At 40.9% G+C, this 26,352-nt stretch overlaps 1 protein-coding gene across 3 annotated transcripts in view; it reads right to left on the bottom strand.

Moving 5' to 3' along the window:
- LOC122875386 (transcriptional enhancer factor TEF-3-like) overlaps positions 1–24,400 on the bottom strand; it is a 39,684-nt gene extending 15,284 nt beyond the window's left edge. For 2 of the 3 annotated variants that reach the window (XM_044194407.1, XM_044194406.1), the window contains exons 1-3: positions 24,106–24,400; positions 13,427–13,780; positions 1,090–1,154 (exon numbers count right to left, since the gene is read on the bottom strand). In XM_044194407.1, coding sequence (XP_044050342.1) covers positions 1,090–1,154; positions 13,427–13,433 — 72 coding nt within the window. In that variant the 5' untranslated portion in view covers positions 13,434–13,780; positions 24,106–24,400. Of the gene's footprint in view, positions 1–1,089; positions 1,155–13,426; positions 13,781–24,105 lie in introns of those variants that run through there. The other variant, XM_044194408.1, reaches the window with a different exon arrangement.
- Between the last annotated feature and the right edge of the window lie 1,952 nt (positions 24,401–26,352).

Consider the following 26,352-nt stretch of genomic DNA (forward strand, 5'->3'; position numbering starts at 1 on the left):
TCTAATGGGATAATTTGAAATTTACCAATCACATTCATGCACCCCACAGGATGAACCATCTACATTTTCATTCAATAGGTGGATATCTCAAAACTGATACACATAAAAACAAAACTAAACGCATGGCTCAATACCACTAAAGACAAGTAGAAGAATATGTCTTTTTGTAAAATGGATTAACTGCCATAAGCTATACATTTTCCCTGCTCGAATATAGCAAATTGAAAATTGAAAAACCATCTGAAATAACCTTATTAAGCAAAAAATCTATAGACTGAAATCTGCACAAAACACAAATCATTTTTAATTAACAGTTTGGTTTCTTTTGGGTTAAGACATCTCCTTCAGGCAATATGAGCCACACCACTAATACAATGGCATTTCTTTTTATTTTATTAAACACTGTCCTTATTTTTACCCTGCTCACAATTTATATTACAATCTGGATTCAATATGCATTACAAATGCAGACAAAAATGGCATTTGATGCTCCTTAACACTGAATCTTTGTTGGTAATTTGTCTAATAATGTCTCTGTCAGAGCAACTTGCTTAAAAAACTGTACTGCAACACAGCGGTCATTCAGTTTACTGCTGCTGGACCAGCAGGTGTCCCTCTATCCCTCCAGCCTGTCCCACTATGCATCTCTGTTCCCTCACTGCCCCCCTTCTTCACTCATCTCCTGTCATTCCCACATTGACTCTGCCAGATGACTTAGCAGGGACCCTTTCTCCCCACATCCATCACTGCCCATACATCAGTCCTTCCATATCAGATACCATAGTGAGGATAGAGTTCCAAATCCCTCCCAACCAGATCACCATATTACCCAGCTTCTTTCCCCGTCTAACAAGCACCAGATCCATGAGGTGGTGAAGAAACAACACCGACACATGATCCTATAGCATCTGTGCATTGGGCCCTGGCCCTAAATCAATCGTCATCTCCAGCCCTCCAAGAAAGAGGGAGTGAGTGAGAAGTTGGGGGGGGGGGGTAACCCAGGGTGTTGGGGCATCACTCAGCAGGAGAGGATGTCTGGAAGGGTTCAAAAATAGGGGCTGCTTCAAATGGCATTTGCAGAGAGCTTACCTGCTTCCTGGTCCGCGTCTTCCCTGTGCGAAGTTTGATGTACCGTGCAATCAACTCGTTTCGTCCTGTAAGGGGCCAGAAAACATCATTTTAGTTTGAAAAATTCCCTTTGAGTGGAACTTGTGCTAATTGTACTTTACATTCTGTATTGCATTTTTCCTACAAAAATTCCTTCATCTTGTGACTGAGATAAATTGTTTTTGTTAACATATTTGTATACTGTTTTTATCTGCTGTATCCCACTACCTCCCCTAAATCATGTACCTGACCTGAAAGCGAAGGGCTGATGAGAAGCATGTTCTAGTTGTGGAGGAATTAAAATGTACTAACTATTAACTCATCATCAGTGAGCCTGCTCTGCATGCATGGCCATACCAGAAAGTATAAGCGGGAGGAATGAGGAAATGTATATGCACTGTATATACAAATACTTGTGTGCTGCAGTCACTGAAGTCACTGTATAATTAGCTAAATTAACTGCTTAAAACATGTTTGTATTCATGTCTGTGTGTACACATGTTTGGAAAGGTTTGCATGCATGCACATTGCATGAGTGTCCAAACACACGCGCCCAAAGCAGGAGTCAAGGCTGACTAGTCTGTCAACGCTGGAAACTGCAAGTGTAAGTATATCACTAAGTATATACATCTTTCTGTGAGAGAGCTTGCATCAGTCTCAGCCTGACCCTCCTGAGTGTACACTGAGCTCGTATCTCTACAGTGAGTGTGTGTCTGTGCGCTGCGACTGCTGACAGACAGGTCACATTCGGAGCAGGTGGAGGCTGCTGCCATGCAATCCTCAGACCGGACTCAGGACAGACACGGCACAGGCCAGTGACCAAAGGGGGCAGTCTGGTGAGGCAGCCAGGCAGCTGGTGTGTGTATCAATGTTTATGGAATATGCCTTTACGCCTGCAGTAAATCTTGGGCTTGTTCCCCCCCCATCCAGAGTCTCTGGTTACAGTGGAGCGCAACAGTCATGTGGCGTCTTTCACCCTCTTCTCCAAAACGAACCTCTAGTTTAATGGATAAGATTGTAAAAAAAACACAAATAGACATGAGTGCACAATTATATACATACGATTTTTGGAGTGTAATTCAGGAGCAGGATGTTTTGACAAGAAACGATATGGCTTGGGGGGGGATCTGTACTATTGCCATGCAAAGGAGATCTCTCATGCTCCCACACAGCCCCCCACCCCACACACACACACAAGTTTCCTAGAGTTTGCACCACCTCTTAAACACGGTCATTTTTCCTTTGGCTCCACATCTCCATGTGAATTAACACACAGATCAGTCACGACACACAACCTGGTACAAACCCGTCAGATTTTCCCTTACATAGTGATGCTTGAGTCAGACCTCACAACGCTCCACAAACTGGCCAATCAAGTGACCCCAAACAGTGAAAAGAGGAAACCCGGAGCTTGGCTGAACCCCCATCAGAAATTTTGTCAGCCAATAAAAGTGATCAGATTTTGCGCGGAATGCAAAGCGCCGTTTCTTCCCGGCGCTCATGTGAACCGTCGCAGTTCACTCAGACATGAGTTTCCACTGAATGCATTTTGAAAGCATTTGTGTTTTGTTGCTAAGTCCTTACAGAAACAACTTAGATTTCCCCTGCTGGGTATACAAACTGAAAACCTTGCAGCCAGAAGTCTGCCTATATAAAGTGTAGGGTACAACCTTTTTAAGGTTATGAAGAAAACTAGAAAATAACTTCCCAAATACAGTGCATTTGATTGCTGTAAGCATTGATTATGATCGGCATGATTTTTGGATGACTTTCTAATCATGAGAAATCTTATTACACAATATTTTTGTTTTGTTTTTTGTTTGATTCCATATTTTTTTATACTGCAAGTTGTTTTTTCAATGGAGGCTTTTTAAATATTAACTCATGGTCATTTACATTTCCATTGTACTCACCAAAGTAATTGCTGAGATCTGGAAACACAGCAACACCGTTACATGAAGTCAGACAGGGCAAGAAACACAAGCAGTCCTACGATCAGACGGGTTGGAGACAAGCCAACAGTTTAGTCAGATTGTCGAAACAATTTTCTTCTGAGGTGAGTATGAAAGTAAGCGCAACAAAAATGTTGGAAATAAACCCTCACTGCATAGGAAAACATGTGCATGCACAACTACCGTAGGTAAAAGTTTAATCAGAAAGTGTGCCTGTAAACTGTGACGGCTGTTTAAAACAGACAGTTTGGGTAATAACTTTACAGTTTGCCTGGGTTTTCTCTTCCACATTAGTTTGGAAAAACTGGGGCTTTTGATCTGATTGTCTGACTTCACGTGTTTCTTGCCCTGTCGGACTTTTTTGTAATGTTTCTGCGTTTCCAGACTCAGCAAATGCAATACTCATACTGATGAGTACAGTGTTATTATTAATGATAGGAACGATGGCATGGCCAAGTTGTAATAAACTGGAATTATCCATTAAGATAGCTGTAAATAACTTGAACCCACATTGTCCCTGTATAGCTGATAGAACTGTTTAGATGGGTTTCATCACAGGCCCCTAATGGCTGCACAAGACTAGTGGCAAAGGCTTTAGAAAGGTGGGACCCACATCTCCGGGAAATCCCTGCAGCCAAAATTGCTGTGTTCAAGAGCAGCCTGCAGTATTATTGTGCCACTATGTGGAATCAGCTGGACCAACAAGTCCTTCAAATGAAACGACAAAATATGTTGTTTGTCCATGCCCCTTGGAACGACACATAGAAGAGTTTTCTGATCTGCTGCTCCTATCTAAAGGACAACACTGTTTGTCTGTGCCTTCCAAAAACGTTACAAATCGCTGTTGAAAAATAAATCTGTTTCCTGATGTGACAACACTATTGTTAAGGTGTGGTTAGGTTTAGGCACAAAAACAGCTTTCTTAGGGTTTAGGGAAACAGCGTGGGTTTTGGGTTAAAATGACTACTTTGCTCAGGTTAGGGGGCCTTTGTCGTCATAGTGACGATGATAAAAAAGTGATTAAGGTTAGGGAGCAATCATGGTCCTGCTTAAAAAAAAGACCAATGTTGACTCTCTTGTGTTAAATTATGTTTTTGTTGACCCATCCATCCACGTTGACCTCTTCCCTATGAGGGCTCCAGTGTGTCGTTCTTCTTGGGAGGACACTCACAGGACAGTTCTACACGGGTACAAACTAGTGTAGAGGCTCTCAAATGTAAACTGAAATCTGGACACAAACAGTCTGTTCAGCCTGTAGATCAACTGTACAACATTTCTGTCTTAATGTTTACGTTTAATATATGTATGCAGGAATACTGATACTTAGTGGATTAACCTGGTTAAATTAAGTCAGAATCAGAATCAGAAATACTTTATTGATCCCCGAAGGGAAACTCTTTGTTACAGCAGCTCGTCTTTACGTCAGTGCACACAGGAGAAAGTACTAGCAAAAAAATATATAATACAATACACTATAAAAACTATAAAAAAAACAGGTCAGAAAATATATTAAGTACCAAGTGGGTATAAGTATAAAATAAAATAAGTGTGAAATACCAAGTGGGAATTTTAATTTGATATGCAAAAAATGGACTTTGTCATCAGCCAAGTTCCATTAGCAACATATAACTGTTAGTGATATTTTCTGTGAATCAGTGAATGAATCAGTGTTGGTTTGGAAAAGTGGTTGATCAGAGTCCTTGTAAAGTTTCAGGCCCCTGAAACACACACACACACACACACACACACTACCCAGCTGCAGAACTGCCTTTGTGCAAGGCTTTTGTGGACTAAACTCCTCTCTCAAAGGCAGTCTACTTCAGTTTATACACACAGTCGCACACAGATAGACATAAACTGACACACTCTCTCTCACACACACACACACACACACACACATACACACACACTTCAGCCTCAGTCGCAGCATTCATTCTGTCTCAATCTTATTTTCCTTTCAGGGCTGTAACTCCTCAACCGTTTAGTGTTCATCGGGAGGTGCACTCGCAGGCCGATTGTTTGAGCCCCTAAATGCATATTTCTTTAATTCCCCGGGGATTAAGAAAGTGTTCCACATTTCCTCGCTATCAAACTCTTGAAAAGACAAACAGAGAGCTTTTTCAAAGTCCTCACAGTACTTGACCTCAAATGAACATTAAGTTGTCTGTATCGAGTTCCTCACATTACAGCAGCAAGTTATTTCAGTTCCCAGCAATTTATCTTGAAACTTCACTCAGTGTACAGTAAGATGTACACTGTGTATCCAATTCAGTAGGGATTTTCAAAGTGGCAGACACAGATGCATGAGCATGTCTCCACAGATGAATAAAAACTTTTCATGAATTCAGAAAAACAGACCATGCTTTCACTTTGGTAGCCAGACACTTTTTGTGATTTGTAAGCTTTTCCCGGGCCTGAGTTGTTGTCGAACTTGATCAACCTGAAAACCACGGTAATTGTCAAGTTGGGTACAAACATGACAAGACAATGAAAGAAATGAGAGTGGTAAAGTTCTTCAGAGGAAGGATAACTAAAAAACTATTCTTTTTTGTTTTCTACATTTAATATGAAAAAGGTTATACTTCGAGAATAATGATTAAAAAGGTATTCTACCACCAACAGAGCAAAGGACAAACTGCTTTATCAATATAACGGTATCCCCATTCAAAATTAGCCACGTATGTTTTGCAAGCATTAAACAGCTTCATTTAAGGGCTGCTTCATGTTTCATATCAGATGCTCTGCCACTCCTAGTGTGAGTGCTTGGGGAAGGGCCCCATCGAAAATACCCTCCAACACACCCATGAGATCAGAGAGGAGACTCAGTCACACAGCGATGAGATCATGATATCCAATGGGAGTAGCACAGACAGAGAACTTGTGCCAGCCAGGAAAGTCAGTAGGAACATTATACCATCACCCACTGGTCCACAGTTTGATGTTGTTTATCACACTGCCTGCGGTCATGGACTTGTCTGGAGGAAATATGATTCTAAAAAATTCTTAAGGGCATGAAAAAGTGACCGACCGCAGCAGCAGCAAAGCCAGAGTGTTCCAGAGTTCAGGGGATACTGCTGGGTTGAGCAACTTAAAAAACGTTATAATTTGTGAGTTTATAGGGAATATTTCTGTTGCTGGTATGTTTTTTATGTTTCCAGTCTCTCCTTCAGATTCTGTAATATTTAGTTTCCACACTGCCTGCAATAGAATTGTCTTTAATCTGACTCAAAAGTGTATGTGAATACACCTTAAATTCTGTATTTCTAACTTAAACCTGCAATAATAATGATTTTTTTTTGGCCACTTGGGAGCAGCCGAAACAAGTTGTGAACACAACTTTGCTAACAAGTTCGCCATATAAACTTAGGTGGTGATATGTCAAACAGTTGCTTATTCACACATCCAGCAGGTACAGAGCAATTTTATCATTCATTTGGAGTCTCCTGATGAATGAGTGCAATATTCACTCTCTTCTAAGCTCTGTTTTTGGTTTCTACCAACTCCTGAGGGAAATATCTGGCCCTTGAGCTGCTAAATGCTCCACTATGTTCACCAGCTAGTCGCTAACTGTGTCTGTCTGCTGTTTGGTGCTGAGCAGGTAGTGTACCTGTTTTTAGAGCTTTTTCGTTGAAAACAGCTGCCTGCTGCAGCTGAAAACAATGAGAGCATGTGAGCAGACCAAAACAGTCAAGTTGCAGATTGAACACCTGAACAATTCGCTGAAACGTGCTATAACGCTCTGTAAAGCCAAGGGGAGCTGCACATTCGGGTGATTAGTTCTTTACACTTATTTTAAATTTTACCCACTTATACTTATTATAAGTGGGTAAATACCCACTTGGTACTTAATTTATCTGACCTGTATTATAGTGTATTATATTTTTTGCTTAGTACTTCTATTCCTGTGTGCACTGACGTGATAGTGAGCTGCTGTAACAAAAGAGTTTCCCCTCGGGGATCAATAAAGTATTTCTGATTCTGATAATTCTCTGTAGGTTCATTACTACAAGCGAAGCCTTACACATTGTCATTTGATACATTGTTATTATAAAAAAATATCGATTATAACCGCTTTAACGTAAGCCTAAGTAACTTTTGCTAAACAGTGGCCAAAAGTAGTAATTACAGGATAATGGCACATAGAATCCCTTCATTCATCTGACTGAGAGCAAGCTGCCCCCATGCATGTATTATGAGAACTTAATACGGTAATGCAGGGTCAGCCTTGCTTACAATTTGTCCTATAGTGGCCAACTGCAGGACTGCCTGAAAAGCATTTTTCTCATTGACCATTATAAAAAAAATTAAAAAAAGAGACATCTGCAAACTCTTGACAGGACACCTCGAATGGCAGACAAGTTAAACTTGTACTTGGTAAGCAGCACTTAACTTTCTCAGAGCCTAGAAAAGCCACTGAAATGCACATCTAAACATGCATATCTATCTAGACATGTTGATGTTTTACAAAATCTGTACAAGTATAACAAAAACAGCCATGCGAACATCTGTGCACATAGAGTCTTAAGACCCCCAGAGAGTAATGCATTGAAGACAAGTTAATTTGGTTACATATAAAAACAACTCCTTATTTCTATGATGAAGAATGTGCTGTCACTTCAAGCACAAATGAATAGGCTTGCGCCTCCGTACAAATGCAGTACTCTGAATTCAATCAAAAACATCAAACATACTAAAGTTCTGATTCCTGGAGCCGTGATGAGCCTAAAAGGCCTTACAAACACTGTTTCAGCAGTTTTCTATCTGGCTCTCCTCTCCTTCTCCTCAGGCCTGTTGGCAGAGGTCAGGGAGAGGTGGATGGGGTAAGTGAAGGACGCCTATAGTGTTCCTTCCAAAGTCAACCCCTGAGCCTGACTGGTCATAAATCTGCCCTTCCCCAATGGGGCTGCGGTCATCACTGGCCTGGTCTGATCTCTCTCTCTCTTCTTCTCAATGTCTCCATCTCAGCCCAGTGCATTCCTGACATTCCTATATACTGACTGGTCTGCACCAGGTCCTGCATCTGCTACTCAGACATCACGCCATGGGTCCATGTCCTGTTTGTGTGTGTACAACAACACCCCTATGTACATGAACTCATCCTATGGACAACAATATCACAGGGAGTGATTCGTTCATCACCCTCTTCCACACTATTCAAAAATTGGGCCTTAAATTATGTTATAAACTATAATTATCATTCAATCTTAAAAAGCAGTCAACACCTGGAATGATACAGCCATCTCTGCAGAACAACACTGTTCTTTGTGTGTATGCGGCTGTGTTTAAGCTACATTGTTTATACAGTTTAAACTACAATCTGTGTAAACTCTATCAAATTTAAGTCTTTAGTGCCTGTATATCTAACTGTATACAAACTGCCATCCTCTCACAGGACACATCTGCCAGCAATACGTTTTCCCTCAACAGCACATATGCCCCACTGTGTCTGCTCAGGAAAACAAAGGTCACATTTAGGCTGCAGGAATGTCTTGGCTGGGTGTCATTTCCCCTCCAAAAGAGCCTGCATGCAGCCTACTGAGCTCTGAAAAGACCTCTATCAAGCCTCGATACCAGCAACAGGTCAAATACTACATTACTATAGAGCCAGTGATGCAACAGCCCTGCTGGTCCAGCATTAAGACAGTCACTAAGCAGCTTGGTTTAACTAAAAAATTTGATCATTTCAAAACTGATGACTGGCATCGAAGTTGAGCATATTAATACATAATCTTCTCTTTATGACTGAATCTCTTGCAGTTTTGATGTACTGAATGATAAACTCCTCCTATTCCCCTATCAACTCAGTTTGTCTCTGATTATCTCTCACAGGTGTCATTCATGCTTGCAAAAACCATAGCTTCCCATCATACTCAGAGTCCTTCACTCATCAGCATGGTAACCAGATGCACTGCTGTATGAGTCAAATCTCAAGTTTGCGCTTGATTTCTGAAAAAGTACAGTATTTCTAGCAGAGGAGCAAGTTTAACAGATGCCATGTTATATTAACACAACCTGCCACAAGTGTCTTTGTAATTACAGAGATTTATGCAGAGTTAAGAGAGTGACTGAGATGGAGGGAGCAGTGTCTAGATTCCACAAGTTCATCACCAGCAGGGGGTTTCCACGAAAACCCTCCAGACAGCATTAAATCCCACGAGAGCCTGGAGATCAGTGTCAGGACTAAATGATAGGAGGCTCACGTTCATCCTCCTGCTCACATGACAATAGGTGTACCTAATAAACTGGCAACTGAGCGTATATCCATATGAAAAAAAATCTCATCCACATTGCCCAGCATTATCTAAACATAATGCAGAAGTGCCCCTCTTCAAGCAGAGAACTGAGGCGTGGTTACACAGGGAAACCACTTGAAATCACAGGCCCCAGAGGCTTCTTCAAAAGGTCAACAGGTCAAGGTCACTGGTGAATCTCTCACTTGACAGCCAAAGTTTGTACCCGGGTGAGGACTTGCTGTTGCTTTTCGCTGACCTTCACATTCTTAATGAGAATGACTTGAGATGAAAACATATGTGCATTGCCTGACAAAAACCCACAATGGGTTGACATGTTGCATAAGTAAAGCTTAGTGGGAGCATGATTCATTGTGTGGGTATTCTTTGTTCTGAACTGAAAGAAAAATATACCACTACTGAGGGAAACTGTTGATTTTACCCACTACACTAACACAAGAACATTTTTTTTTCCCACAGGAAGCAGGACCCTTCAAAATGTGAGAAAAGTGCTCCTCTCACAGATGTCAGGAAATCAAGTGTGACTAAACCAAACAGCTGCATTAAACATGATGTGGTAAACACTAGTCAAAAGACATCATAAAATAAAACAATTACAAATGCAAAAGCGGCACATAAATTAATATCGCAGTTATATGGCAGTAAATAAAGAGGAAAGATCATATTTCCAGTGCCACATTCTTCGAGCTGTCAACACATTGGTTTCCACTGCACTACAAGTTTGGGACTGTTTTTCCATTATTGCAGCATGAGGCCTTCGGTCAGACCACAGGGCACATCTCTTGCTGAGAGCCACACAAGGCAGGAAATGTTTTCCTTGGCAGACGCATGTCGAATTACCGCCGGAGCACATAACCGCCACAATATCCGTGACACCATCCCTAATAAGTGAGCTAATATGTTAGTTGAGTAATGGCCGCGAGGGCCAGCACTATGCACAGCATTATGGGAAAAATATGTGGTGAATGTACGCGGAATATGGGGTAAAAACATTCCAGTCAATTAAGGAATTTACAATGGATAGAAGCACACATTCCTTCTGCTTCGCTGCTGAGAGACTCAATATCATATTGTTTAGCAAAGAATGGCATTCATTCCTCAGAGGGGAATTCAACCTAAAATTCAGAATATTTCACTCTCGGCCAACAGATTATTTTGCTAGGAGTTTATTTTGTCTATGTATCCATATTAAGCCCATGCAAGAAGACTAAATAACATTTCTAAAACTATCAAGTCATCCCTTCACCATTTCATGTATGCTGTTAAAGGTATTCTCAGCTGATATTTGATTTGGCTACCTGATTTAAGACCACCCATCAGCGCTTTAACAACATTAACAACACTAAAGACCTTCTAAGTGGCTTTGCATTGATTGTGGTTGCTTGAATGACTTGAGTTGTTGGCCACTTGTGACCCCAGGGATGGTGATAAAAGGGGAGGACAGGGAAGCTGCGGGGACTGTTAGGGAAGGGCTGGTCGGGCTGTTTAGGGGCAATGGGGGCACAGCGGGCCACGCTCGGGCTCAGTCTTGCCTCATTTCTTAAGTCATAAATCTGGATTTGCCGCAAGACTGTCAGGTTGAACTCAGAGAGCAGCTGGAGGTGAACTGAAAGGCAGATGGGCCAACCAATAGACTGACAGGAGGGAGAAGAGGTTGTTCATGAAGGACAAAGAGAGACAGGGAATCTGAGACAAAGAGATATGAGGGAGGTAAATCACAGAAATAGCAGGGAGCAGAGGAGGTAAACAAAAATACACAACATCTACCTTTATCATTCTGAAACACACATATGCACACACTGAGGACAGGTGTGAGTTGTGTTGGGCCACGAGGCCATGCAAGACACCACTGCCCACCTTGGTGTTTATTTGTCCACCCGTCCTCCTCCCCTCCAGGCGCTCAAAGGGTAAACGTCTATTCTGGTTTAGGGTTACAGCCGAGCTGCCTTGAACCCCCGGGCTCCCGAGTGCACATGCCATTCCTGGCGGGCCAACGCGCTCCCTGGCGTGCATCACCTGCCCCTGACCCCCACAGGGAGGAAGGGGCACCTCAGTGCCTGCCTTGCCAAAAACCTCACCATCACCACCTTTGCTTATCCAGTTCCCCATCCCTGTGACACAGATTGAGCCACCTGCCCCCCTCTCCTCTACCCCCCTCCAACTATTATTACAGGCTTTATAAGGGTTTAAGAGTTGATCAGAGGATGGCCATGACCTCAATAGGTTGCTAAGCTTGGCTAGGCAAAGCTAACAGTTAAAGGAGCTATCTGGCACAGTGACAAAACGAGGTGATGACAGGCTGTCTGATAGCACCACTACCTCTGTCCGCCCATTTTCCAACAACCAGATCCACTATCAAACAGTCAGGCAGGAGGACACACTATGGCCAAGCCATCTGTTACCAAACATCTTTCAGCAAGATGTCATATAGGAATGTCACCTCACCTTCCCAACACCTGTTTGGCAATGACATTATCCAAAGATTCACTAAGGAAAGACCTGCAGTAAAGTTATTTTGCTGCTCCAAACCTCAAATCACTATTTTAAGATTGAATGAAAAAAACACATCTCAAGAGGGCCCAACAAGGAACCAATGATCTGTGGCCAAACAGCATGGACAATGTGATATCTGGCTAGGCTACAGTTGGCTAGAAAATCCCAGCAAAATTTGTGATAGACTTCTTGAGGCAACGACAAACAAAGTTAGCATCCATACCATTTAACCACAAGCAGTGTACTCTTTGTAGGAAGTGAAAACTATCCCCATTTCTCTAAACCTGTTTGGGGTGAGTGATTTGGAACCAAGAATACCGTAGTGTTCTCCTCTACCACTGCCAGAAATACAATGGGACAAAGGTCTATGGATCTTGAAGGATTGGACAGAAATGCAGCTTTGCTTTTTTACGTGTCAGTGTATTGTTTTCATTCTCATACTGAGTGATTAGAGTGTGTGCGGCTGTTTCTGACACATCATGCCATCATATTGTACACTTTGGGACCAAGTGGAGCTGACAGCTGTGCAGGAAACAGGAGTGATGTGAAACATGAACACGAGGAGTGGCGGTAAACGGGGTGTGTGTGTGTGTGTGTGTGTGTGTGTGTGTGTGGGGGCTATGTGAAACAAATGTCTATTTGTCTGTTTGCTGTTTGTGGTCCGCAATACTGCAGATATGTGTTGCACTGTGGGTTTAGTAGCAGTGTTTGTATGAGGAGAGGTTCTCAGCCTGTAACTTCTTTTTCATTAAAGTCCATCTAAAATAAATATTTCACCCCAAATGAATCTTCATCAAAATCTCATTGACATATTAGTGAAGTCTTAAGTGCTAAACCTAATCACATATGTAGCTTAACAGAGCCATCTTTCCACAGCTTTAAAAGTAGCAGGAAAGGCTACTTCATTTTAGGTTATTTCTTCATTTTAACAGCTTGTTCAGCATGATACAAATCAGGTGCATTCAGGAATAAATAAATAAGAGACAATGAGGTAAATACCAGAGGTTGAACAAAGTCATTGTTTGGCAAAATGTGGAATGATGACATCCGGAGCACACGGTTATAGTTAGAGCTTTTTAATAAGGTGCACCTAGCGCCTTTGTGGGAAGCCCCTTTGCTGCACCTTATTAACAAGCTCTTACTATAGTATGGCTCTGGTCAGACCACAAAGTCACATTCGTCCATCCAAACGAAATAGTTGGTGACGTAGTGACTATTCGCAGAGCCAGCTGTAGCTGGCGAGCTAACCGGCCAGCCTACCGCTAGTCAGTCACATTAGCTCCTGGAACTTCCCTCTATTTTCTCTGTTCAATTCTCTCTGGCATTTTGTTCACCGTTGCACCATTGGTGATTGAATAAAAGTCACATAAATAAAAAATAAATGGCTAATTTGCATTCAGTATAAAAACAGGAATTAGCTGGTTATTATTTAAACTGAATCTGTAATGTACATATTATTGTAAAAAAAAAAAAAAAAAGCGATAGACTATGACCTCCTGACTTGCTAAAGAGCATTACCCTCAAACCAGAATTGCATGTGAGCTGATCTTCAGGTATTGTGTTTATCATCCCATTCAAGAAGAAAAAGGTACATGGATAGTATGATGATAAAGGGGGGCGTACCGTACATCTTGCCCTCATCAGAGAGGATGATCTTCCTGCGGCCACAGGGTGGGTAGATGGCCAGGGCCTCCTGGAAGCTCTGCTCGATGTCCGGGCTCCACACGCCCTCCGCATCATTTTCCAGGGGTTTGTCGAGTGCGTCCCCCAGCTCCTCACTCCCACCCCTGGGGGAGGGAGCCGGCACCCACTCCGCAGACGTGGTGGGACGACGGAAAGGGGACCACAGAGCAGGGGGTGGAGGGGTAGGGTTGGGGGAGATGAGTGTAGGAGAAAGGGAGGAGGCTGCAGGGAGTGAGTAGGCCTGTGTGAAATCCACAGATGTGATGATGATGGTCTGGATGCGGCAGGGCAGTCCTGGGAAAGCAAGAAAAGGATGACAAAATTGACACGGTGCTGTGTAAGGAGGAAGTTTCTCAAATGCAGATTTGTCTAGGGAATGTTTGGCAAGGATTTCACAGGTTCCTCCTCAAATTTTTAGGCTACTGAAGGAAACACAACAAAATTCTTTATGGTTTGATTACTATTTTCTGACAAGGATTTTACTGATGTACATTGCGTATGCTTGTAAATGCTCTATATAATTTGTAGTTTGAATAATATAATAATATAAAGTCAGTTCATACCATGTTCTGACATACTGAGCATTAACACTTTCACATAATGCACTTATGGCAAAATTACTTTTGCTTTTTGTGGTTTTAAAAATGATTTAAGCAAGCAAGCAAACTTTACCTATAAAACACTTTTCAAAACAGAAGTTACAGGGCGAAGAAAAGAGAATTTATCTGTCATTATCAATTAATCTCTTCGTATTTTTCGGATTAAATGAATTATTTAAGCTATAAAATGGCAGGAAATTTCCTGTAACCCAAGGTGATGTCTTCAAATTGCGTGTTTTGTGCGACCAACAGTCCAAAACCCAAAATATATTCAATTAACAATAATGTACACCAGAGAAAAGCAGCAAATTCTCACATTAAGGAAATTGGAACCCACAAATAAATTACTTTTTTGCTTGATTGTCGACTTAAACAATTAATTGTTTATTAAAATTGTGGTTGATTAATTTCCTGGGATGCTTTAGACAAAAACAACTATTCAGGAATGCAGAAAACAGCTTTTCAGCCTTTCAGACTGCACACTTTACTTTGAGTTTCTCCAGAGGAGTTTGACAGGGTCTCATAAACTCAAGGGGTCCAAATTTTGCAGACCATGTAATCCATCACATTAAATTCAAAAGAAAGCCACAAAAATCTGACTAACAAGGATTTCATCCTAAACGTGTTTGTAAAATATTATGTCACTGAGACCAGGTGACCTAGCTGCTCCATGGTGGACTACAATACATGATCACATCAGCCCCACAGCTGCTAATCCCGAGTTGGAAAGAGCAACTCTGATGATAAATTAGGTTAGTGAAAACAAATAAAGTGGCCCTTAGTGCTGAGACAACAGCAGGTGGAGGAGGGGGGTGCAGGAGGGGCCTAAAGTCAACAAATGAGGAGACACATTAAAGTGGGATCACCGTCCTCAGACACACTTAGACACACATGCCAAGGAGGATCATACCAGGATATTAAGGCCGGGAGGCTTTTTAGGATGCCCATTTCTTCATCAGTACCACAGTTGACTGTGTTATTAAACTTAGAGATCCTCTGCTGAGATTCTAATCAATGTGTTTGTGCATTGCTTGGGTGGGTGGGAGAGTATTACAATAACCAGCTGACTAATTAAAAGGATTAACTTGACATTCCATCGGCTCTTTATGACAGAAAAAAAAAGTGGCAACATGGGGATGTTTGACTTGAAAAAAAGTCTACCAACAGATTCAGACCCTTTTTTTCTCTACATTCCAATTTGTTTAGGATGTGCACACACAGTGCTTATACATTTGGGTGGAGAGAATGAGACAGACGCCAGCTCCACCTTTTCCTCTCGGCGGACGTGCAGGAGAAAAATGGAAACGGCCACGGAAGGTAGGACACGGTGAAGAACAGAACTCTTAAACTCATTAGGCAATACAAACAGAGCGTTGTGTTTGTCACTGACCGTTTTCCTGTTATGAAACTAAGAGACCATCATGTCCATTTAGGGCGACAAAAAGAAAAGCAGTGACCATTACGTCAGTTATAATCCCAAACATGAGTGTGTGTGTGTTACATGTGGCGGCAGTACAGGGGTCTAAAGTGTGAGGCTATGGCTGAGAAGGGGTCGTAGTGTTCTGGGGAGAGAGTCAGTTGTAGTGAGTGAGTAAGACTCTCCAGCCAGTCTGGTTCCCCCCTAGCTCTTCCTCTGAGCCCCCTGAAGTTCCACAACACTTCCTGTAAAGTGTCCGGTCAGCCAGCCAGCCTCCCCATCTCTCTCTCTCTCTCTCTCTCTCTCTCTCTCTCTCTCTCTCTCTCTCTCTCTCTCTCTCTCTCTCTCTCTCTCTCTCTCTCTCTCTCTCTCTCTCTCTCTCTCTCTCTCTCTCTCTCTCTCTCTCACACACACACACACACACACACACACACACACACACAGATGTAGACGTTGAAGCACACAGCGATAACATAAACTCATGCCCACACAAACAAACACCGACACACTAATAGACAGCAGACTGGACAAATTGAAAGCTACTTTCATCACGCAGCCTCTATAGTTTTTGAAGGCTGATATCAGTGTTGGTAGAATTAAGTACAAATATTAAGGCAGTATTAAGTATTTATAGTATTTTTGGATTGAAGCTGTCAATAGCTTATATTTCCTGCTGATACATAATTAAATTTAATTATTAATGTTAATGTTAATTATTAATCCTTTTCAACCTGACAGGAATACATTTCCTGTCAGGTTGAAAAGGATTATGGCTTTTGAAAAAGTATGTAAAATACATTTTCTGTTGAAACCCTGAGTGGCATTACTAGTAATACGAATACATGTTCATGATTTGATTAGTAGATAATCACTAGACAACATACGATTTTTAATGAGCGAACAAATGTAATACTGAAACAATTAATTGGTAAATACATTTGTCGATCAACAAATGGATCGATTAATCATTTGTCTTTTATCAGGCAAAAATGCCTGATAAAAGAACATTTGCTGCTTTTCTGTTTAGTAACTTTGTTTCATTTGACCACCAGTCTGAAACCCAATCAAATCTTGGAAATATTTTATAGATTGAAGGATTAATAAAAAAATTCCATCATGAAAGTAGTTCTTAATTGTGGTCCTAAACTACAGAAGCTGATTATTGGTCTCACTCTTCTACAAAATGGAAATATTTAGAGCTGAAACAATTAGTTGATTAACCGATTAGTCGATGGAAATTGTGATAGACATTTTCCAGTATTCTCCGATTAATTGATCAGTCATATAATGAAAATCATTGTTAGTTGCAGCCCTAGAAATACTCTCCATTAATTCATGCACAATATGAAAACCGCAGTCTATCCTTTGAATTCCGTGTGAGCCTGAACCGACAGTCAGACATCACACACTGTTCACAATCAGCTAGTTAACAGGTCGTCTCTTGTGAGGCTGCAAAGGTTTTATTAACTGATTGCTTTTACAGCTTATGTTAAAAAATATATATTCAGCCTGGCAAAACTTCTGCTCAGAAAGTGAGACTTTTATTTGAAACAAAGAGTTCCATTACACCTACTGTAATGTTAATGTACTGTATATATATATTATACATCTGCCATTAAGCAACACAACAAAATCACTGAAAACATGAAAAAGCAAATTAGAAAAGCAAAGCAAATAACTTAAATCATTGCTTGACTAAATGAAATAAAGACAACGGTTTTCTTCATGGTGCTACTCAGCTCCAATGTCGACATTACCTTACCGACTTACCTTTAATGAAAGAAGAGCTAAGCTAATCTAAATACAACTTTTCTGAATAAAATCACACACTTAAAAACTCAAATTTAGTTTAAAAAAAAATTCTGGTACACAATCCAATAAGCCCTAATCTTGATCACGAGCCGACCAGCTACTCGACAGTGAGCCAGTGGCTTCATTAAAATGAAATAAATCACAAAACATAACTCACATTCGACATTTCAGCTGGGTTTGTAACTAATTTTAAACTAACTGCAGCTCCAGCTCAGGGCCACTGCAAGAATTGTGGAGGCCATAAACCATTAGTGTGCAGCTCGGTGCCTCAGTCAACGTGTCCAGGAGGTTAATTAACCTAAGCCATGCCTTAAAACAGCCCCTCTCCACCTACTCCCCCATCACCCCCTCTCCCTCCCTCAGCCGTCCAGCCCAGTCCCTCATCCACCCCCAACTCGGCCCCTCTTCCCTGGATCCGCTCAACGGGATAATCCCCCAGCTGGTGCTGTTGTCAGGGGGCCACGTAACCCTCCAACTGCCCCCCACCCCTTAACACACACACACACACACACACACACACACACTAACTGAGACAAACTCACTCATGGCATCAAATTATGAGGAAAAAAACCAAAGAGGGGCCCATACATCACATGACCCAAAGATGCTTAAAAACACACACTCACAAAAACCATCCAAGCAGGTTCATGTGCAACACACACACACACACACACACACACACACACACACACACACACACACACTAGCAGTCAAACAATAAAGCCTTCCTTTCAATACGCACACACTGACACACACATATACACCAAAACAGAGGCAAACACCACAAGAAGCTGCAGGTGAGTTGAGCCTCTGTTCACCTTTGCCCTGCATTGCACTGTGCCAGCCAGGTGGGCGGGTAACTAGGCTACACGGGCACTGAGGCCTGAATTTGTTACTCAGTGTGAGTCTATTTTGTACTTTTTGGTACTTTTAGCCAGACTAGTAGCATGGCTCTCTGGATGGTAAAGACAGTCGGTCATTTGGTTCATCACTTTGGTCCAGTGTTTGGTCCAACTATTGGATGGATTTCCATGAAATTTTGTACAGACATTCATGGTGCCCACAGGATGCATCTTACTGAATTTGGTGATCCTCTGACTTGTCCTTTAGTGCCACCAGCAGGTTTACATTTGAGGTTTTGAGTGAAATGTCTCAAAAACTATTGAATACATTTCCATGAAATCTGTACGCATTCATGCCCTCAGGATGAAAATCATAACAACTCTGGTGATCTCCGAATCTTTCAACTAGCACCATCATCAGGTCAAAACTTCACTCTGTCCAATACTTTGGTTTATGACCAAATACCTGCAAAACTAAAAACATTCCCATCAGCCTACTTTGTGTTTAGTGCTAATTAGCAAATTTAAACATGCTAACACGCAAGTTGGTGACCATGGTGAACATTATACCTGCTAAGCATTAGCATATCAGCATTGCTACTATGAAAATGTTAGCATCTAGTTAAATATAGCCTCCCAGAGGTGCTAGCATAGCTGTAAACTCTTTGTCTTGTTGGTAAATGGCTACATTTATATAGTGCTTTTTCATCCAAAGCGCTTTACAATTTGCCTCTCAGTCACCCATTCACACACACTCAAACACTGATGGCAGCGGGATCAATTTGGGGTTCGACATGTGGAACGTGGACGACGCGCACTACCTCCTCAGCCACAGCCGCCCCCAGAAGTTGGTATGTAACAAGTGCAGCATCTAAATACGACTAAACCACTATCATTATCAGCAATCAGTAGGAAGAAGTGCGAAGGTCAGAGGGTACAGTAACGCAGGTCAATATTTAAGAAAAATATAAACATTTAAGGATGAATAAAACCTGAATTATTTGTGTGGGTTTGTGTTTGCGGTGCTCAAAAACTCCAACAACAGTACCGGCTCCCATTCATGTACTGTTTGTATGTACTGTATGTATGTACTGAGCGTGCATTTGTGTGTGTATATGACGAGTGAGGGTGTGCGTCACTTGTCACAATCTCCACTAATCAGGCCGGGAATGTAAAGGTAGGAAACACAGTCTGAAAATAAGGCAGCAGTGTAGGATCAGGGCTATGCGAAGGAAAGTCACAGTGAGAGCTGTGGAGACAAACAGGTTTGTTTTGTCTGGGTTTTTGCGGAGATCACATGTTCTCTGGCACTGAGTCCCACTGGGCTGTACCAGTGGGAGTCTCCAAGCTCTGCACACTAAACACACACACTTGGAGGTGGCTGTGACTTAGAGGTAGAGTGGGTCGGAAGCTCAGCGGTTCGATCCCGGCTTCCTCCAGCCGGGTTCAAATCACAAATTGTTTCTCGGTTTAATATTAGTGTAGAATTTGGGGTTTTTGACTGTTGGCCAGACAAAACAAGATGTGACCTTGGACTCTGAGAAACTTGAATGGATAATTTCTCACTATTTTTTGACATTTTATAAAATAAAGATGAGTCAATTAATTGAGAAAATAATATGCATATTAATCAATAATGAAAATAACCGTTAGTTGCGGCCCTAGTCTAGCTGGTGAACATAGTGAAGTATTTTGAAGCTGAAGATCCCGATATTTCTCTCATGAGTTGGTGGCAACCAAAACTGAGCTAAAAAGAAGAGAGAACATTGGACTTAAATTCGCCAGATGGCCAGAAACACAACTTCAAATGAATGCTAATGTTACTCCATTTCTGCTGGGTGTGTAAATAGGTGCTAACAAGTTTGCCTTATCAACTTTATAAGATGATAATATGTCAATTGGTTATGGCAGGTTTAAATAAAGAGAAATGGGTATCAAACATACACAGAAATGCAGCCTCTAAAAATCATATAAGCTGACATTTATAACTATATTTGTATATTTCTCCTTTTCTAATGGCATCCAGAGAGGACAGAAGGTCTATCAGATCAGCCCCAGATAATCCAACAGAAAGGTCCATCAGACTCACTGGATTCAATGGACAACACAGTCACACACACACACACACACACACACACACACGGCACAGAGCTGTGGGTACAGAGTGCTGTTGGTAGAAAAGCAGGGGAAGGGGTGGGGGGTGGGGGGTGGTGTGTAGAAAGGCTTTGTTCTACAAGGCTCATATCTGAGGCATTATTCATTTCTCTCGTGCGAGCGGAGGAGGAACGATCGCTATGTGGGATGAGCACAGCAAAAAAATAAAAAACCCCTCCGCTGTAGAGAGGACCTGTCTCAGGGCAACTCAACACACACACACACACACACACACAAACACTCTGACTCACAAACAAGGTTGAAACACAAATTTCCCTGCTTGCTCACACACCTTTTCATACTTTGTTTTTTTTTATTTTTTACCTCCCTTCTTACTTGTTCCACTCATTCACCCACACATACACATCCACCTCTAGGCCCAGTCACATCCACCCACACACAAACACACATCAACCCCCCAGATTCAGATGTACACACACACACACACACACACACACACACACACACACACAACCTTAGAGTTCACATTACAATATAATTCATCTGTCTGAGACAATAGTGAACACAAAGCCTTGAAAACATAAAGGGCCATGGCCTGGAAAAAACCCAAACTCCTCTGGCTGTCAGACACTTCAGAGGAGGCTTTGACAGGTGTTTTTTTTTTTTTTTTTAACACCCCCCTCACACACACACACACACACACACTGTCACCCTGCTCCATTCCACCTGTTGCCCCTCCGGAAAATACACTCCTCTCAGCTGCCCTGCGGGACACCATAACACACACACACACACACACACACACACACACACACACACACACACACACAACCCCGACAAGCCCTGTGTTAGCCATCTCTGACTGAGAGAGCTGACTTTTCAGCTCTGCAGTTGTATAGAGAATCACACACAGACATACAGTATATGCACAATAATACACAATATGGAATTCTGAATACTTTTCATCATTTGCAGAAGCACATTTGGTAAAATTGAGTATCACGTTGAGTCCGTCACAAAATCTAAAAATAAGCAAAGGTGAAATGTGAATATTTGCTGGTTTTCTTTGTCTTCTATGATAGTAAATTGAATATTGGGATTTTGGACTGTTGGTCTTACAAAACTATGCTGTTCAATGCTATCTGACTACATCATCTTGGCTTTGGAAAATTGTGATGGGCATGTTTCACTATTTTCTGGCATTTTATAGACCAAACAGTTCACCCATTAACTGAGAAAATAATCAGCACATTAAATGATAATGAAAATAATCTTTAGCAGCCCCTCTGTAAATTAATTTGTGTGTTTTTGTATTCCAACATATCTGGAGTGTTTCACAAAACAGGATTATCAGGTTAACCACATCACCCCGGAAATGAAATACACTACCCTCTGAAATGCAGCTCATTTTAAAGCAATCCTTACAAGATATGGCTGAATCATAGCCAAAAACCTATACAATTCAAGTTTTATTCAAGTGTGTACCACCAGGATACAGCAATATTTAAACATTGTTATTAAAGCTATGGGCTTTCTAATTTTTTAATCCTGCTTTTGGAGACACCTGCAGTACAGTAATAGACTCAGACTCCCCAGACACTCCATATCATCACTTGTGTCTCATTTCCAGTGGTGGAAGAAGTATTCAGATCTTTTACTAAAGTAAAAGTAGCAGTAACACAAGGTAAAAAAAACTCTGCTTTCACTTAATCAAGATTCAGAATGCAGGACTTTTCTTGTAGCAGATTTATAAGACAAATCAAGTACCAAAGTAAAAGTACTCATTATGCAGCAGAATGACCCCCAGTCAGTGTTGTATTACTATATATTATAATAATTGATTATTGTTGCTGATGCATAACAGTGTAAGCAGAATTTTGATAATGCAGTAGGTTGAGGTGGAGCCAATTATAACTTCTCTCTACACTGTTGGATAGTTTCATCTATAACAATGCACCATATTTTATAAGCTGATTATGTTCCTTATGTAAGATCTTAATCTGCAAAGTAACTTGTAACTGCTGTCGAGTAGAAAGTACAATATTTCCCTCTGAAATGTTGCAGAGGGGTGGTCATCAGTGCCATGAAATACTCAAGTAAAGAACAATTCCCTACAACTACTTACTTTACACCGCTGCACGTTTCCCCCCAAAAAACAAACAAAACCTGCACTGCAGCACTGAACATGCTTTTCAGTGGTAGTTTGTTTGCAGGTGAATGCACGTATTGTAAGTCACTTTGGACAAATATAATATAATGTGGATTATATTAGTAGTAGTACACACAGAAACATAGAAGAGATGGCTTATAGATTATTACAGTCAGCTCAACAATAACTAACAGAACAAAAGCATATTCGCACACAATACCATCCATGTACAGCAAGAACAAACAGTATATACTGAACACTATATAATACCCACTGGTGGAAAGTAACTAAATACATTTACTCAAGCACGGTACTTAGGTAAGTACATTACTAGAGTATGTTCATTTTTTGCTGCTGTACTACTGTGCTTATACTTATACTCCGCTACGTTTATAGTTACTTTGCAGATATACATTTTTAAAAGTTTATAGTTAAACTTAGCTCTACTTCACTTAATGAATGAATAAAACTAATAATCAATATATAATACATACTGGATAATAATTAAATGTTTAGGAAGCAACTATTCAGCATCTGGAGTTCTTTTACTTTTGACACGTTACTTTACTGATGATACATTATGTACTCAGTGGTGGAAAGTAACAAAGTACATTTGCTTGAGTACTGTACTTAATACAGTTCATCGGTACTTGCACTTTATTTGAGTATTTTAATTTTTTGCTTCTTCTACCCGCTGCTTCTTTAGCCTATACTTCTACCCCACTACATTTCAGAGGGAAATGCACTTTTTACTGCACTTTATTTATCTGACAGCTGTAGTTATTAGTTGAATGTTTAAAGAATCAGCTCCACCTCAGCCAGCTGCAACATTAAAATGCTGCTTAGATGTTAATGCATCAATAATAATAACAATAATGAAATAGTAGCCTCATCCACCCTTTTATACTTTTTTAAATTTTCAATGCTTGACTTTTACTTTGAGTATTTTTACATTGTGGTATTGCTACTTTTACTTAAGTCTAGGATCTGAATACCTCTTCCACTACTACTGTATACCTTTACTTGAGTACATGTTTAAAAGCAGAACATTTACTTTTAACAGTGTTTTTTTACGTTTTGGTATTTTTAGGATCTGAATACTTCTTCCAACGCTGGCGACATCATGAGTCATTAAAAAAAAACCCACAACAGGTGTTTTAATTATCTAAAGAGACAATTAAATCATGTCAGAAATATAAAGGCAACAATCACAGTCACAGCGCTGCTGTGTCAAGCCACTTCCAGTCTACGTGTTGATAGAAGAGTGAGGGAACCCTCTGAATTAAGCGTGCGAGTTATTAAATACACGGTTTGAATTATCTCGGTTTCCCGGTGTAAAACTTCACCCAGACAGGCGCTAATGTTTGACTGTACGGCTGTGACGTTATTCTCTCAAAAAACAGAAAAAGTTCCGCTGAAGCACAGGAAGTCAAACCGCACACACTGCAGCGCTGGAATTAAAGAAAAAAAAAAAAAAGTAGGAATTTGAGCGTAGAAATGTGAGATATTTGAGGAATGTTATCTCCGACAGTGAGTGAGAATGATTCAGCGGTGTGAAATAGCCTACTGACTCCACATCCACAATATTCAGCAAACTGAAAGTTTACACTCCGAAAGAAGACGCAGTTTAAATCTGAACATGAGACCAACACTTAAATAATTATAAAACACTTGTAGGAGCTTACCTGTTGAGACTCTATTAGCAGTCTGGCAGGCAGACAGGTGGAGCCATATTATATTTTTTTAAATGAATAGTGACTCTGTAAGGATTTTCTTTTTTTTTCCCCCCCTTTGTTTTCTGCTGCCTCGTCTCCTTCCTGAAGCCGTTTGTTTGAAGCGAGAGGAGGGCAGGAATTTCAGGAATTAGCCGTGGTATGACATGAAGCCTGGAAAAAGCCAGAGAAAAAGACCAAGGGAGACAAGGAGGGGAGGAGAGGTGAGAGGAGGGACGCAGGTCTGACCGGTCAACACGTAATGACGAAGGGGAGGAGAGGAGGAGGGCTCCAATAAGGAAAGGAAAGGAAAGGAAAGGAAAGGGTGGTGAGAGTGCAACGGAAAAATACAAATACTGTAAAAAAAAAAAAAAAAAAAAAAAAAAAATACTGTAAAAGCCTGGGGAAACTGTCACTGTCTTTAGGAGGAGGAACAAACAAACATGGCAACATGATTATAAGAAAGCGCTCAACTTCTTTATAATGACTTATAATGATTGTACACAACAGCATATGTGGCATATATGGCCAGGAGGTTATACTGTATACTGAGTAAAAGCCAAAATTAGTATGACTTGTAATCTTTTTTTCTTGTGGGAATAAAGTGTATTCTACTTTATCTTGCTTTGAAATGAACAACTACCCTACTTTGGCCCAGATGAGAACTTATTTCGGCACTAAATGTGCAAGATGTAGGCTATAGGGTCTACTTTTTGATTGTTATTAAAAATCAGTATTGGACTAAAGGCTTTGTAGCCTTATGAACAATAAGTGGAGTTCATATTTTATCCACCTTTCTTTGTTTATTCCACCTTAGCCCAGCTGATAATGCCGGCTTTAACTCTGATGTTGATTATGTTACAGCAGAACATTTAATATTAGTTTTTTTTTCTCCCAGGCTTCATGTCATAATATTAATTTGTTTATTCCCTACACCACCTGATATTACATACGGTAGAATGTAATTAAATTACTTTTTGTACCCTTGTAATAGGTAAAGAGAAGATATAATATATTTCTTTAAAACTAAATATAAGTTTGATGAAATTAAGATTTTTAAAAACAGTCTTTTATTCAGTCCCAGTTTTCACCTGTCCTTTGCTTATATTCTCATATGAGCAAACAAAAGCAATAACAGTGTTGGACTTGGGCATGTTGTGCAAGTCATTAAAAGCCTGGAGGCCTAATTATCTGAGATGTGATTCTGAACTTTGGAGTCTGAGGCAACACATGCAGGATGACATGAACTGGGTAACAGAGTCCTCCAGTGGATATTGTGGGTATGACATAGTGCTGGTTCACTGGCAAGACCCACTTCAGAGAGTGACACCACACACTGTAACACTTTTCTACTGGTAATGTGACCTGGAATTTCACCAGGCTATAGTTATGAATTGAATAATGAATCACCTTTGTTTTAAAAAGTAAGCAGCGTGTGCCAGTATACCACATTTATCCCACTAAAAGTTGCTTTTTACACTCACCAGTTGTTGCGATTAGCAGTTGTGCTCAGCTGGAGATGCTGGCCTGTTCAGGAACAACCACTGTGCTAAAATAAATTAATCTGGTTGCTATCAGCAGGGCTGGACAGTACAGGACGGTCTACTCCATGCATATTCACTGCTGCGCCACACTCTTTCCATTTCTTAATGACTGATTTAAGTGAACTCTGCTGTTTAGTGACATGGAAATGTTGTTGTCTCCATCCCCTGACTTGTGTTGTTCAGCCATCTTTTCGCTGAGTTCCTTTGTCTTCATGGTGCAGGTTTTGCAACAATACTCACCAAAAGTTGTATTTTTGCAGATACAGGTGTAATTGTACTACAGTCAATTAAAACCCCTTTACTACACACAGGGGATCGCCATTAAACTAATTACGTGTCTTCTAAAACCAAATGGCTGCACCAGGGATGATTTAGGTGTGTCATATTAAAGGGGTGAGTACTTATGCAAACATGTATTTTGTATTTGTAATTAATTTGTAAGTAAACGATGTACTCACACATTATTTTAAATTTCTATGTAAGGAAACTTTATTACATTTTCCCCCCTAAAAGAGGGAACAGGATGCGGGCACAGCGCCCCCTGGAGCTGGAGGGGACTCAAGTGTCTTGCTCAAGGAACACATAAAGGGTCACGCCACTGATTTTACATGTCAAAGTCAACTTACTAGTCACAGAGAGTACTGCTCAGTCTGTGGCTCAGGAGGAGCAATTATTC

This window comes from Siniperca chuatsi, linkage group LG4 (genome assembly GCF_020085105.1).
Source record: "Siniperca chuatsi isolate FFG_IHB_CAS linkage group LG4, ASM2008510v1, whole genome shotgun sequence".
Classification (NCBI taxonomy): Eukaryota; Metazoa; Chordata; class Actinopteri; order Centrarchiformes; family Sinipercidae; genus Siniperca; species Siniperca chuatsi.